This window comes from Sylvia atricapilla, chromosome 2, assembly GCF_009819655.1.
Source record: "Sylvia atricapilla isolate bSylAtr1 chromosome 2, bSylAtr1.pri, whole genome shotgun sequence".
NCBI lineage: Eukaryota > Metazoa > Chordata > Aves > Passeriformes > Sylviidae > Sylvia > Sylvia atricapilla.
In genome coordinates, this window is record NC_089141.1 from 77,704,370 (window position 1) to 77,720,479 (window position 16,110).

Consider the following 16,110-nt stretch of genomic DNA (forward strand, 5'->3'; position numbering starts at 1 on the left):
GGCTTCCATTTATTTTGCTTTTGGGTTGGAGACTGTCACATTTTATCCACAGAGTACATATATGGATTCTTTCAGCATTAGCAGGAGCCAGCTGCATGTGCTTGGGGTTGTGCTGCAGGGAGCTTTGCCTAGGGATTACCGGGGGTGCCTGCGGTGGATGGGACACTGGGGCTGTGGTCGGGCAGAACAGAGAGAGCACACGCTGCAGGGTAAATCATGTCCGGGGATGGGAGAAAAAGGACTGCTTTTGGTCTGCATTTTGGGATTTTTTTCTGGGACAGAAGACTTTTTTTCATTCTCCAACCAGAGAAGGGCAATAGAGCTGGTAAAGGCTCTGGAGCACAAGTCCTGTGAGGAGCAGCTGAGGGTGCTGGGGTTAGTTCAGAAGAGGAGGCTCAGGGCTGACGCTCTACATCCATCTGACAGGAGTCTGTAGCCAGGTGGGGGTCGGCCTCTTCTCCCAGCTGACAAGTGACAGGATGAGAAGAAATATCTCCAAGCTGCACAAGGTGAGGTTTAGGCTGGACATAAGGGAATTTCTTCACAGAAAGGGTTATCGGATAGCGGAAGGGACTGCCCAAGGAGCTGGTGCAGTTATCGTCCCTGGAGTATTTACACTGGACATGGCACTTAGATCATGGTCCATTTGACAAAGGGACGTTCGGTCACAGGTCGGACTCGATGATCTCTGCGATCTTTTCCGACGTAACTGAGTCTGTTATTCTCAGCAGTTTGGTGTAGGGCTCCTCGGCTTCCTACCGGCCTCAGGCACCGCAGCTGGAGGAGGGTCGGTGGGCTCCGCCCGGCCCCGGTGCGCGGTGGGGCTGCGGGCGGCCGCTCCCCGGCCGGGCCCTGGCCGGCTCCGCCCCGCGCGCTGCGACTCCCGGCGGCCCCCGGGGCGGGGCGGGGCCGGCCGTGGTGAGACCGGCTGTGGCGGGGTCTTCCTCCGGCCTCCCTCCGGCCTCCCTCCCGGGTCCTTTCCGCATCCCCGCGCCAGGATCCGCTCCCCGCCGCAGGTCTGGGATCGCGACCCCCGTCTGCCCCTCTCCCTGCCCCTGCCCCTGCCCCTGCCCCTGCCCCTGCCCCTGCCCCTGCCCCTGCCCCTGCCCCTGCCCCTGCCCCTGCCTATCCCGGCCCGAGCGGCTGCCTCGTTATTTCTGTTTGAATTAATAAAGCAGTCGCGGGCCGCATAGTCTTTGGGTTATTCCTGCTTTTGTGCCTCATTGATTTTCTGTCAAAGCAGCTAAGGAAGGACAATGGGAGTTCAAGGACTTTGGAAGCTGCTTGAATGCACCGGGAGACCGATAAACCCAGAAACGCTGGAAGGGAAAATTCTTGCTGTTGGTATCCTTTAAAAGTAAAGCCGGTTAACCGAAGTTGCAAGGGAGATTGTTTCAACTATTTCCCTTATTTATAAGTGGTAATTTTAATATTATTACTATTACTGCATTTAAATTGCCTACATTTTGGTAAGTGGTTTGTTTTATAATATGTGAAATACTAAGGCTTTTCTTCATCTTTTAAAAAACTGACTTTTTAAATAGGTTCCTTATACAAATGTTGGACTATAGAATTTTGCATTTTATAAATAAATGTGCTGTTCTCAGTAGGACTACAGGAGGAAGAAGTTTTATACTTATACATCAGCTTGCCTGTCCTGTATACTTGGTTAAATGCCGGAAAGATGTGAAAGGAAGTTATGTAAAAATAACTGGGGAGGTATTTGCTGCACTTCTGCTTCCACTCTGCTTTTTGTGCAGGGCAACGGGGCAGTGATTTATTCTTCCAAGTTCTTAGCTATTTGGATATTCTTAGTTTTGATAAGACAGGCTTGGAGCTGTGGGCAAAAGCCACTCAGTCAAATCTGTGCACTGTATAGGAACTCCCAACGTGCTGTGTGTGTAAGAGAGCACATTGTTTTCCTCTCAGTGGTTCTTTAAGATATCAGTATTTGGTTGAACCAAGCAATAAAGGGAGCCAGAGATCGTGGTGGTGTTTCTGTAAGGAATGCTCACCTGCTCACTCTATTCCATCGACTCTGCAAGTTACTGTTCTTCCGGATTCGACCCATCTTTGTTTTTGATGGAGAAGCACCTCTTCTGAAGAGACAAACCTTGGTAAGTACCTTTGTGAGTTACTGCAATCTAAAAGAGCCTATATATCTGCTGATAGTAAGCAGCCCTTTTCTATTTCCTTCCTGTTGTTCTGCTTATGCTTCTAAGCTGTGAGGATGGATGGTTGAAGTCCACTGCTCTGCAGGTGTCCTTTGCAGTCCCAGCCTGGGTTAGCTCTTAGAGCATGCAGCAGCTCTTCTTTAATCTAGGCATGTTTGATTTGCGTGGGAGGCAGGTTGCAGGGAAGTGGATGGTGTCACAAGCCTGGCTTGTGCTCCAGGATGGACCTGAATGCAGCTCTGCAGGCATTTGTACTCAGAAGCTTAAAGCTGTTCCTGAGTCCCACAGAGGAAATGGACATATGTTTAGAGGCTCTGAAGGCTCTGTCCCCCTCCGTGTAGGATGAGTTAGGAGTAGCTCATAGGCTCAGCACACAGAATTGTAACAGGGATTCACTGGATGTCCATCTTCAGCATCCAGCGAAATCCTGTTAGTGTTAATCTTATTTTCATAGGCTAAGCGAAGACAAAGAAAGGAAACTGCCATCAGTGATTCCAGGAAAACTACAGAGAAGCTCTTGAAAACGCTTTTGAAGAGACATGTTGTCAAAACTGCTCTTACAGGCAAAAGGCAAGAAAAATAATTATTTTCCCCTTGTTTATAAGTAACAGTAAGTCTTTTTGAAGCTGTTAATTGCTGTTTTGTTTTTTTTTCCCTTAAGAAATGAACCTTTGCCCAGCATTACACAAGTTCGAAGAGAAGGAATTGATGATATGTATGTATTGCCTGCTTTAGAGAATGAAGAGAAGAATAGGTAGGTAGAATTAAGAAAAATAGCTTAAATGGCTGTTAATAAACTTGGGTAAAAGTATAAACCACATTTTTTGATGATGATGAAAGGTCTTTGACCTATGTACGCTGTAATATATATATATATAAAGTATATTTCTTTAATTTATGTTTTATTTCAGTTTCTTTTTGGATACAGAAGCCTCCTAGTTATTTATGGGAAAGTGACAAAATAAGCTTTCAGCCCATAGGTGAATTTTCTACACTGGATGCATGCATAAGGATGAAAGTTCGACCTCAGTCTATGGCCATGTCCATGGGACTGATGGTTCAGAGTTGGGTGTGGCAGCTTGATGCTGTTTTGTGCTGACATGTTCAGCAGAGGCAGACTTTGTCTGTACTTGTTGCACCTGTGGCATCTTCTTAAATAACACTGAGAATGTGAGGCTGCCCTGTGGGTTACTGTCTGCACATCTCTACCTTTATATACTTGAAATGCTGACCAATAAGAGCTGTGTCATGGTCTAAACAGCAGCAGTTGTCTCCATCTAGTTCTAACTGATACATATTTGCCTTCTTACTTTCTGTTCAGATCCTTGTGACCTGTGTATGTATTTATGTGTGTGTTTGTGTATATATATCTGTATGTGTGTGTGTTTGATGCTGCAGTTTTTTATGCTTGACTAGCAAAGGCATAACTGGTGATTTTTTGCTTAAAATGGAAACTCTGTTTTCCTAAATATCTACACTTTTTTTTTCTCTTGGTGATTTTTAGCTCAGAGGAGGAGGAGGAAAAGGAATGGCAAATGAGAATGAGCCAAAGAAAGATGTTGCAAGTAAGTGCTACCTAGTTGCCTTTTACTGTGAACAATCTTCTCATTCATGTGCTAGGCTTAAAAGACAAACAAATAGCTTAGAAAATCCAATTATTTAGGGAAATAGGTCATACTATAGCATTACTCATAAGCAAACAAATTAATTTTCAATACTCTAATAATTCCTATTAATGAGGAAATGTAAATGTGACTTCTCCACTGGAATACAGCAGAACAGAAAATTCTCGTGGTATCCTTTCTTTTTCTTTTTACTACTTCCTCTGAACACACGGAGAGGACGTTGGTTTTGTAACAATGCAGGTGAAATCTGTACATTTGTACATATGTGTATGCACATAAATGACAACATATTTAACAAAATTCCTGTGCTTCTCCAATGAATACTGAATTTGAAACACTTAAGTGCTTGTGTTTTCACAGATAAATTCTTTATTTGCTTCTGATGTGCTGATCTGATAGGAAGAGGAGAAGAGAAATACATTACCTAAGAAGAAGACACAATAAATAGTAAAATTATCTTTGCTTTCATCAACAGAAAAAACACCGCTCTCTTGTTAAAAAAAAAAAAAAAAAAAAAAGAACTTTTGGAAAGACTGTTTATCTTTTGAAGTAGTTCTTATGCAGAAGGAGAACCTCTTTGGAAGGATAAAATCAGAGTAGCTGAGGCTATATGACCTGCTTTGGTGATTTAACTAAGTATCTTTTGGTAAAAAAGAATAAAATCAAGTTTCTCTGTATAGTGTATATCAGTGGGGTACTTAACATTTTTTTATTACTTAGTAGTTACTTTTTTTTTCTTGTTTTCTTTACCATATGGGAAGTAGTAACAAAGTTCTTGTGTTTTTTGTTTTGTTTTGTTTGAAATGATGTTCTAAATATTTTATAATTTTTGTTGTGCTGTAATATAAAATATGCATTGTTGTATTCCATTTTTATAGGAACAGTTATTTGAAAATCCTTATTCTGTAGATACTGAATCAGAAGATTTCCACAAGCTGCCTCCAGAAATAAAACATGAGATCTTGACTGATATTAAAGAACTTACAAAGCGAAGAAGAACATTATTTGAAGCAATGCCAGAGGTAGGCATTACCTTAAAATAGCTTTGGGAATGGAGCTATTGCTGTTAATGCAGATAAAGAAAGGGTGCTACCTCTGGAAAGTTTACATCCTGGACTACTTAATTAGAGAGGTTACCTTGAGGAGAAAAAAAATCCAATGAAATAATGGCTCTTAACAGCCTTGTATCTTGATTTCCACTATAATTAGCAGAGCTAATTCAGTTTGGCAAAAAATGTTAAAAATCATGCTATGTTTCATGCCTCAAAAGCATTATGCCCAAGACTGCATAACGTGCTACTGCTGTGGATGAACCAGGCAGAATGAACACAGCTTGGATTCCAAACCCTGAGGTTGTTGGAGGAGCTGGCAGCTGGGAAAAGGCTTTTGTAACTTAGGCAGATGTGTTGAAGCTGTTCAGACACAAATGGGGAATCTTATAGTATCACTTCTGCAGTGAGGTTTTAAAAGTACAATATAAATAAGATCAAATTGTGGTTTTTGTCCAAATGTAAACTAAGAACTATAATTTTAAAAGGATCCATGTGTGAATTCTCTTTTTTTTTTTTTTTTTTTTTTTTTTTATGGGGATGAGGTCTGATAGTCAAAACTGAGATGTCATGTTCTCCACTACTGGTACTTTTCAGAATTGTCATTATGTTGTCAGGAGAGTATGCTGCACTTCACTTGGGAGTGCAGCAACCAGTGAAACACAAATGTTAGCTGCTTAAAGGAACTCTTGAAAGAATTCCCACACTCTTCTGGAATGTCGGAAATGAGCTTGATTAAAAGGGGTATTTTATTTCAATTTACTTGTTTATGTTGTTTTGTTTTTTGTTTTGTTTGTTTTTTGAGGACTCCAATGACTTTTCCCAGTACCAGCTTAGGGGTTTGCTTAAAAAAAGCAATCTCAATCGGTGCATAGAAAATGTACAAAAAGAAATGAATCAACAGCACTCGGGTGAAATCCAAACACAATATGAAAATGAAGGTGGTTTTGTGAAAGAAGTGGAATCGAGGAGGGTGGTCTCTGAAGAAACTTCTCACTATATTCTGATAAAGGGTATGTCAGGTCTTAATTTTGTAAAACCTGTTGTTTGGAGTGTACACTCTGGCACACTTAGAACTGGCAGTTTGAATAAAAACCTGAGTATTGTTTATTGGTGCATGTAGCTGGTGCTTTGTATGAAATGTGTGTTATTGGTATACATCATTAACTGTGATCTGTAAACCTGTAGAAAAGTGATTTAATAATCTTTATATAATGATGTTCATTATGTAAAATGGAATGTTATTATAAAGCACTATTTTTTCACACAAAACTTTCTTTCAGGTATTCAAGCAAAAGAAGCTATGAGTAGAGACGTGGAAACTACTGCAGGACCCTCATCAAGAATGCATGAATTGACTAAATTAAATAAAATCAATAATAAAATCAACGAATCCCCTGCTAATACAAAGCTGTCTGCATCTGACAAGGTGCAGACAGAGGGAGATGACAGTGTGGTGGCTGCACCCCCCTCTCCTCGGACTTTGCTTGCTATCCAGCTAGCCATGGTGGAAAGCAGCTCAGAAGAAGAACTGGATGCAGGACAGTTGAAAGTGGACCAATTTGTGTCGGAGGAAGGCAGCGTGTCTCCAAGAACACTGCGGGCAATTCAGCAAGCTCTGAGTGAAGATGATAAAGGGGAGGAAGTTGTTGCTGCTACAACTGTTGGAGTGCTATCAGAAAGACCAGAAGGGAAAGATTTTCTGCTCAGTAGCTCAGATGAGGAAGAGCAGATTCCTGAAGTTAAGGAGGGAAAAAACATTCCTACAGCTACAACTCCTTCATCTATCCAAGTGACTATGCAAGATGCTAAATTTAAACAGAAGAGTCAGGAGTTGGAAAAAAGTCACATTACACCCCAAGACACTGGTATATTCAGAGATGAAAAGTATTCTGCTATTGAAAATACTAGAAAAGGCAAAGAAGATACAGACAAAGAAGAAAATTGCTCAGAAAATCCTGTTGCACCCAGAGACACCAGTATATCCATGGTGGAAACTTACACTGACAATACTATAAAAGACACAGAAGATGTAATTAAGGAAGAAAATGGCTCCAAAAATCTTATTTCACCAAATGATACCGGTATGTTCAGAGCTGAAAATTATTCCTACATTAACAATACTAGAAAAGACGAAGAAGACGTAGACAGAGAAAAACATGGTTCCAAAATGGATATAAAGGCTCTGGGAGATAAGGATATGAATTTGTGTTTGCAGAAGCCAAGCTGTTCTCCTGTGCGAACTAGTATGGATGCTTTGATTCATGCTGAAACAACGGAGCTTTCTAAAAATGAGCAAAACTTGAAAATTTTTGAAAATACACAGGAAATAATTTCACAAACAGAGGAGAATGTGTCTCAGGATATTAGATTTTTTCCAGAAGCAAGAAATCCTGAGGAGGAAAGAGAAGGGATATCAGAGTCTGAAGACAGTGATTCTGATGGTATGTGCTTTTTGATTGTGTAAAAGGGTAAGAAAATAGGACAATATTGTATTTGTAGTCAGTTGAAAGTAACCTTTTGTCTTAGTAAAAAATAGTTAAAAATGTATCCATTCCCACATATATAGGAGGCAGGAAGAAAATCTGAGCTGTGTTTTTCCTCTCGGTGTCACATTTTATCATTGAATCCTGAGTATAGAATATGGAGAGTCAGGAAAGCATGTTATGTACATTGAATTCCAGTCAGCCGCTTGGTTTATGTAATTTCACAATCCTTATGTTTATCTGCTGCATACTGAAACAAAAAGTCAATATCCAAGTTAAAAATGTGTACAAGTCTCTATTTTCCTTTGATAGGAAGCTTTATTGAAGTGGGTGCTGAGGTCAGTAATGAAGCTGAGTTTCCTACTAAATATGATGAAAAAATGGATGACAAACCAACACTTCCAGAAATGGAGACAGACAGACCTGATGTTTTCACACTGGACCTGCGGAAAGAGTCTCATGAGGTGCAGTTGGGAGACACTCAGAATGCTGAAAGAGAAGCTGATGGTAAAGGTGAAGTGGACGAGTGGCAAGACATCAGTTTGGTAACTGGTTGTTCCTTGTTTTGAGCTTGTGCTGGAGTGCTTTGTCTCCAAATAGTTGTTAAGGAAAACTGTTGAACAGCTGCTTATTGTTTTATGCTTTATCACATAGGAATCTAATTGTATGGGAACTGATCTTTCTTTAGAGGTAGTTAATCATAATCTCCCTAAAATCAAAGGAAAACTTCAAGGTTTTAGCAAATTGATTGACTAGACCATCTCTGGTCTTACAGTTTGCTGCATTAGAGAAGCTGTAACAGCTTCCTAGTGTGAATTAATGGAACATACACTACTAGAATAATTGTAGTTGGAGACTTTGCCCTTTACTTTACTAAGTATACCTGAATTGTTGAAATAATAAAAATCTTGGTTTATATTTTCAGGAAGAGCTAGAAGAATTAGAAAAGGACCTTTCTGCTGAGCAGAATACACTTCAGTCTCAAAAACAGCAGCAGGAACGTGTTGCTGCTTCTGTAACAGGACAGATGTTCTTGGAGAGCCAGGTAGTATTTGTTGAGTCATTTTGATTTGTTTCCTTCCTCCACCCCAGTCATTTAATCAAAAGCTATTAGTAATTTTGGTTAATTGTAGGTCACATTTTTTCCCTCTTAGGAATTTATTTTCTTTAGTTTGCTTGATTTAAAATATTGAAAGTATTAAAGTAATCTTGACTTCCAGCTATTTTAAATAATTGTGATAACATTATAAAATAATAATACAGTTATGGGTATATCAGTATTTCTTTTGAGCTCCAACTTTTACAGGTTGGGCAGTTTGATCATGGCCTGTTTTTGTGAAAGGTCCAAAATGAACAAAAAGATTAGACAGCTGTGTTCAGCAGCAAAGAATTGATGCACTCTGTGTGTTAGGGAAACTGTAATCCCTTAGGGATTAAAATATTAAAAAATTACAAGAAGCCTGTGTAGTTTATGCCCTGAGTAAGCAATTTGAAAGAATCTCACCAATAATGCCTAAATAAGCCTGTTGCTTCTATGTCAGTACTTCAAGGTTTAACACAATGTGTTTGGGTTAACAAGCCCATAATATAGTAGACAAGTGATGGTGTCTGTGATATAATAAACTTATGCTCACAAATTAATTCTGAGAAATATGTAAATGTTTGTAGTGGTTTTTTTTGGTTTTTTTTCTTAATGGGACAGTTTAGGTAGTTTTAAAGTTGTATTTAATCTTGGTTAAATATTCGCACATACTTGTTTCTTCAGTTGATTTTTTTAAGGGCCAATAGATTGCTTTTGTAGTATTATGTGCCGTGTAATCATAGGCACATCATTATAGCTGTAAGTCTTTTCATCTTGTGCTTTTATTCTTAATTATGGTAAAAAATTCAAAGTCTTGAGACTGATTCTGTAGAGCCTCAAAAGCCATCTGGGTGAAGAGCATAATCCAGACCTGTGTAACTAGCGCAATTCTGTAAACCTACTGTGTGGGGGATATTTCACTGAGGTTGTGTAATGTATCCCATAAAAGCAAAAATACTTCAAAGTAGAGGCATATCAAAACACTATCCAAGGAATGATTAGTCTTCCCACTGTTTCCTGCTTGATATGACTGTTTCTCATATGCTTTCATACTACTTTCTTAGATGAAGTGGTGGCCAAATCTTTTTTTTTTTTAATTATGATTTTTTTTTTAATTTTACTTTTTATATTTAACCTGCACCTTTCTTTCATGGAACCCACATTGTTGTAATGCATAGAGTTATCTCCTTGCTGTGCAAAGCAATACTTAAGTATGCTTGTGTAATTAAGATGGTAGGTTCTCAAGCTGTGTGGTAGAAGAGTGTTCAAGTAGTGCTTGACTTATATGGCACTGTCTGCCTGAGAGGAGTTGAGTGGGAATTACCCCTTGACTTAACTGAGCTTGGCGCTTTTTACCGGAAGTTGAAGATTTGTTGTCAAATATTAAATAACTCCCAAGTGTGAATCTAGCAGTTCTGAGTCTAGCAGAGATGTATTAGAAGTTAACTCTTTAGATGAATTATTCACTGTTTTCCTTCCATCCTGCAGGAGCTCCTCCGTCTGTTTGGCATTCCGTATATCGAAGCTCCGACAGAGGCAGAGGCCCAGTGTGCCATGTTGGACCTTACTGATCAGACCTCTGGGACAATCACTGATGACAGTGATGTTTGGTTGTTTGGTGCACGACATGTTTATAAAAATTTCTTCAGTCAGAGCAAATACATAGAATATTATCAGTATGTTGACTTTCAGAACGAGCTAGGTAAGCCTCTGGTATTGGTTTGTTAAACACAGTTTTTAATAAGACAGCTCTGTCATCTTTGTATTTGCTACAGAATTTTGTGAATATTATTCAATATCTGTTCTTTGGAGAATCTCTAAAGCCATTTGCTTAAGTTGCTGTTTTACTGCCAAATGACCCCTCGAATTTGCAGATCATCTGCATTTAGTATACTGAGTTAGTGGAATGATCACCAAGGCTGGAGGTATGAACTATTATACAGTTTCTGGGTAAATGTTAGCATGACTTTTCTGATGTGGTGTGAAAATGATACTCTGATGCCATCAGGTTTTTAGTCTTCTGGAAATGGAAATTAGTTTTGGACATACTGAAATGTGATATATTAAAAGAGGATCTGGAGTATGTGTAAAACATTTATCATATAGTTGACACTGAAAGATTTTTTTCTTCTTACTGACTGCTCTTGAGCTAGTTTAATCAAACTGTTGCAAATTTTGTTGAACTACTAAGCTTCAGTGTCACATAGAGTGTTAGGCAAAATATGACCCAATTTAAACTTGTTATTATGTCTTGAGCAGAATTCTTCTAAAATCAGTTTTGACATTTTCAATTTGAAAGGCTATAGACTTTGAAATAGTAACATGTAAAATTTTGTAACATTTTTATGTGGTGAAAGATGCAGCTTTGGTTTCTTCCAGCAAAAGGAATAAAATATTTTTCCCCTACTTAAGTATGCTTCTGTAGCTTAATTGGAAAGGATTGCTGTAAAAGCATGTCTGTGATTTTTAACTGGTTTTAATGTGATAAGCCAAATATTTATTTATTTATTCATTCATTTATTTATTTATTTGGGAAAAATATTCATCATCAGTCTTTATGTCACATTCCTCTGCAGTCTTGTGCTTCTCCTTTCGCATGCATTGCAGAAATTCTTCTGTCTGCACAGCTGATGGATATTGTGACTAGCATGATGATGATCTTGTTTTGCTTTGTGTGTTTAGACTCATACCCCCCATGTTCTGCATGGAATTTGTAAAACAGTACTTTTTTCAAATCTAGGCTTTTGAAGCTGGTCACTAAAAATCAGTCTGGTTGCCCCAGACTTTACAGCCTATCACATAGAAGTGGTCAGCTGAGTTCTTCTTCTTTCTGGCTGTTTCATGGGCTCTTCTGGTCCACTTTTTAACCAGCACAGAGCAAAAGGCTCTCAGTTGAGGAACACTTCTAGGAAGCAGAGGCATTGGTATTATGGACTGGAATGTGAATAGAAATTTTTTTTTTTTGATTCTAGCATTACTCAATTCAAGTCAGCATTAGACGAGAACAGGACAATAACTGGATGTAATAAATGAAAAGAAAAAGAAAAAAAAAAAAAAAGTTTTAACAACCCCGATTTGAAATTACAAAATCACAGAGTTATGTAGGTTGGAAAAGACCTCTGAGCTCACTGAGTCCAGTGTTTGTCTGATCACCACCTTGTCAACTAGACCATGGCACTGTGTGCCACATCCAGCTGTTTCTTGAACACTTCTAGGTATGGTGACTCCACCACCTTTACTGCACAGTCCATTCTAATGTTTAACAATAATTTCCATGAAGAAATTACTCGTGATGTCCATTGTAACATTTTCACTTTGGCAAGATTATATTTGCCAAGTTAGCAAAATTATTCTTGTGCTTGAGCTAGCAGGAGTATATTTGTATTGCTCCAGAATATAACTTAGCAAATTCTGATGTTGAATTGAGTATAATTTTATGGAGTTAATGCCTTCGTGTTCCTTTCAGGTTTTGCCTTTCTGATAATATTTTTTATTTTGTAAATGCTGAATCTATACACTTTCTTTTTCAGGGCTGGACAGAAGCAAGCTAATTAATTTGGCATACTTGCTTGGAAGTGACTACACTGAGGGCATCCCAAATGTTGGTTTTGTAACAGCGATGGAGATTTTAAATGAATTTCCTGGGCATGGCTTGGAACCTCTCTTAAAATTTGCGTATGCTTCATTGTGATTTGCTTTTTTGTATCTTCGAACTGTGATTATTAGTGAATATGCTTTTCTGATGGTTAAGCATGCAGCAAGACATATGACCATCATTAATGGGACTCAGTAGGCTGTAAAACATGACTCCATTATATCACTCTTTGGAATGACAAGTAGATAAGGTAACAAGTTGTTACAGCAATCGCAGAGAGACAAAGAAAGACAGCAGAACAGCTGTAGAATTGTGCATCCGCCTCAGAGTTTATTGGAGAGCTGGATCCATAGTGGAGCATAGGCTCTTGCTCCCTGGGTTGCTGAGAGGTTGCTGTATCTTGCTCATAGAGAAAGGGAACTTGATTGAGAAACGGGTGACCAAGAAGGAGACAGGCAGGTAGGGTGTGGGCAAGAGCAAGATTTGAAGAGGGCCAAGGCAGCTGTATTGGCAACGGCAAGGATGGTTAGAAGTCTTGGTTTTGTCCTTTCTTTTCCTTGCATACCAAAAAAACCTCCAAAATTATTGTGTGTGGAACATTCTCTGCAAGTGAGGCTGAAGTTGGTGCCTTCTGTTTAGCAGTTTAGGGGGAATCCAGATGATATTTGCTACCGTGGCTTACAATTGCTGCATTTAATGTGTATGTTTTGTCTTTTCTACTTCTAAGATTTTTTGTCCCTTTGTCCATCTTTCATTTGGACATTTTCTACCTCATCTCTTGTAGTAATTGAAGTAGGGAGACCAAGGGTATTGAAATTAGCATGATGGCTCTTAATATTTCAAATTTTATGAGGCAAATTAACAATTTTCCCTCTTTTTCAGTGAGTGGTGGAATGAGGCTCAGAAGAATAAGAAAGTGAGGCCTAATCCACATGACACCAAAGTCAAGAAGAAGCTGCGGGAGCTACAGCTTTATTCAGGTTTCCCAAATCCAGCAGTGGCAGAAGCGTACCTGAAGCCTGTGGTGGATGAATCAAGGGGCTCCTTCACCTGGGGAAAGCCTGATGTAGAGCAGATCAGAGAATATCCTTTTACTTGTTAGGTAAAAGTACTCAAAGTTCATAAGGAGTCAGTAATGGAGTGTCAAGTCCTTAGTATCTCTTTGTTGTGATGGGCCCCAAGCCCTATCTGCATGTACTCCTCTAAAACGATACCAACTCTGGAACAGAAGGGAATGCAGCCATGGATGTGTGGCAGTCAGGGCTTCTCTGCCCTCCTGAGAGTGGGCTGCCTCACTTTGCATGCAAAGAGAATCTTATAGCTGGACTGACTAGTTTGTTGTGATATTATATTTCTGTAACTGTCCTGTGCCTGTTTCTCCTGTCTAAGTGGGATTGTTTGCACACTCTCTCTGTATGTTTGCCATTTTTCACAAATAAGTCTTGAAGTATGGACAGAAAGGATGTTTCAGTCTATACTTTATCCCCAGTAATTCCCTGCATTTCTTCCTATAATGTCTACTTTTTGCTTCAGTTGCAGTCTGAGCTGCAGCAAACTATTGAAAAGTAGAGGGCAATAAATGCAGAGCTAATAGTGTTTTAAACAGTAAATGAAACTTGTAGCAGGTGCAAGTATAAAAATAAGGTTTATTTATAGACATTTTGTGTTATGGCAATACTATTTAGCTAAGATGAATTCTGTCTTCACTGAGACATGCTTTGGGAAATGTTAATATTAGAGAAGAAGTTCTGCAACTAATGGAGATGTAGCAGCATGGTTGTGATACGTTGTTTTAACCCAGAGTCTTTTGTCTGATTTTGTAGTAGAAAAAACTTTGAAGTGGAGCAGCTTTCCTCCAGACATTGTTTACTTCAGGAATTTTCATTTTGTCTATTTACAAAATACCAGTAGTAGCCATTCTGTAAAGTTCCTTAACTTTCTGCACATTCTGCAAGGATCACTTTGGCTGGACTAGGACAAAGATAGATGGAATCCTTTTGCCTGTGATGAAGCAGCTGAACTTGCAGCAGGTGAAAATCTATCTGTAATTTAAGGATAGCTAGAAATTTGTGAGAGAAGCATTTTAAAAAGAACAGCAAGGCTTTGAAGTGAAATTTCTTTCTCAGAAGCTGGGCTTTGGTTTTTAATCTTTTTATGTATTTATTTTTTTAAAGTCACTAAGCTTGCTTCTCTAGACTTCGTTTCTGTATGATTTGAGTGTACTGTGAGGGACTCTGCATAATTTCAGATGTTGGCTTCAAGTTTCCTTAGCTATTAAGCACCTGTCTCCAATCCAGGCTTTTGTTTTTTCTGGACACAGTCAAGCTACAGGTACCTCAAGCAACTTCAGTAATTCTAGAAGACCGTGTTCTATAAACACTTCACAAAGTATAAACTCAGTATATATAAACTGAGATTTTGGTGGAGTGGCACTGCCCATTTGATGCTGTACATATCCTTTGAGGATGATTGCAGACTGAACTGTTTGAGCAAGTGCCCATTAATAATATTACTCTTAATTTCCAAGTAAATGTTCTCCCAGCTTTATTAACACTTCAAAGTGACTAGCAATGCCAGCTGTGGTAGCTGGGTTGTAAAATTGATGCCCAGTTTCAGATTCTTTTTTCCTTTCCATATGCAAGATAGATACATTGTCAAAACCAGTGTTCTCTGTATCAGTGAGTGGAGTGAAAGCCCTGTAGCTGTATACATACACTTTCAGGTTGACTGGGATATCCTTTGGAAGTGTCTGTCTCTCTAAGACAATGTTAGGGAAATTGCAGAGGACTGGCTTAGCCTATAGAAAAAGCCCAGCTGTGGCTGATATAGCACAAATCCACACTGTGTGATGACTATTCGTTCTACTCTTTAGTCTTTATACTGTAGCAGCATGTGGTGCAGTGAACTTGAGTCAAAAGCCTGCATGTTCTTGCACTTGGAGGCACAAATGCAAAGTGCACTTACAGCATTTACTTAGTAAACATTCTGCTTTAACAGCTGGAGGCTAAGGGTGTGTTTTTAAGGGCATACTTAAGAGCACTACAGAGATTCTCTGTATTAGGGTTGACAATAGCAGCCTATGTCTAATCACCAGAAGCACAATATTTATGAAATCTCACTGGAGTTTGCTAATTATTAATTTCTGTAAAGGCTCTTGTTGCCTAATTTGTTATAAAGTATGGGTATTACTGTAACGATGCATTTTCTTGTTCACATCTATGTGCCTATATGTTAATATTAATTTCCTTACTCTTTTGTCCTGCTTTAATTTCAGATGCTTTATAATGTAGCTAATAATTGAGTTCCCATTACAGAATCATTCAACTGTGTTTCTGTTTTATTTTTGACAGACTCAGCTTCGAATTGATTCATTCTTCAGACTAGAACAGCATGAAAAGCAAGCTATTAAAAGTCAGAGACTGCGCAGAGCTGTGACTTGTCTGAAGAGAAAGGAACAGGAAGCAGATGATGAAATTCAGGAGTCCACTGCTGTCACAGAGATGGAGCTTAAACAGCCTGGGAAAAGGAAAGGGGAAGGTACCACAGGAGATGCAAATCAAGCTGCAGCAACAAAAGTGCAGAGCGGAAAGAGAAGAAAACATTCAAATTCCAGAAAAGAAATCTTATGTGGAGGTGGTTTTGTTGGAAATTTACACCTTTCAGAAACTTCTAGTGACTCCTCAGTGGAGGATTCCAAAGGCAGAGATTTAGGCAAGAGCAAAAGGAGGAAAAACATGTCTGCAACAGAGGCAGCAGACCACAAAGAGAAAAAAGGGTGCAGTAGCTCAAGTGATGAGGAGGAAGATCTGGGAAATGTAGTCATGGTGACTGCCAAACCTGTGTTTGAAGGCAGAAAAAAGAAATCACGGAGCAAGAGAGGAATAAGAAAGAAAATGTCTTAAATAAAAAAAAAATATTTAAACAGAGAGACTGATATTTCTGACTTGAGCTTTGTAAATATTCTAATGAATTCTTTTGAAAATATAATAAATTATCCCTATTTGTAATGCATTTTGTCATGCATTTTCTGTCCAGAACTTAAGTAGAAGTGTTCTAAACATAACATTCATTTTAGCACAGTTACTCAGAAAGACCTAGAT

The 16,110-nt window shown here is 39.0% G+C and overlaps 1 protein-coding gene across 2 annotated transcripts; it reads left to right on the forward strand.

Moving 5' to 3' along the window:
* Positions 1 to 962: 962 nt before the first annotated feature.
* Positions 963 to 16,017, forward strand: ERCC5 (ERCC excision repair 5, endonuclease). Of its 2 annotated transcripts, XM_066313500.1 has the most exons (16): positions 963 to 1,016; positions 1,244 to 1,344; positions 1,942 to 2,117; positions 2,629 to 2,744; positions 2,836 to 2,928; positions 3,679 to 3,739; positions 4,678 to 4,821; positions 5,654 to 5,861; positions 6,132 to 7,292; positions 7,647 to 7,879; positions 8,260 to 8,379; positions 9,904 to 10,117; positions 11,946 to 12,090; positions 12,893 to 13,093; positions 13,956 to 14,040; positions 15,361 to 16,017. In XM_066313500.1, exons 2-16 carry the CDS (start codon positions 1,257 to 1,259, stop codon positions 15,910 to 15,912), a joined length of 3,597 nt encoding a protein of 1,198 aa, XP_066169597.1. In that variant the 5' UTR covers positions 963 to 1,016; positions 1,244 to 1,256; the 3' UTR covers positions 15,913 to 16,017. The 2 variants fall into 2 exon arrangements, with proteins under 2 accessions (XP_066169597.1, XP_066169598.1); XM_066313501.1 differs by lacking the exon at positions 963 to 1,016 and having other exon boundaries at positions 1,226 to 1,344.
* The last annotated feature ends 93 nt before the right edge of the window (positions 16,018 to 16,110 follow it).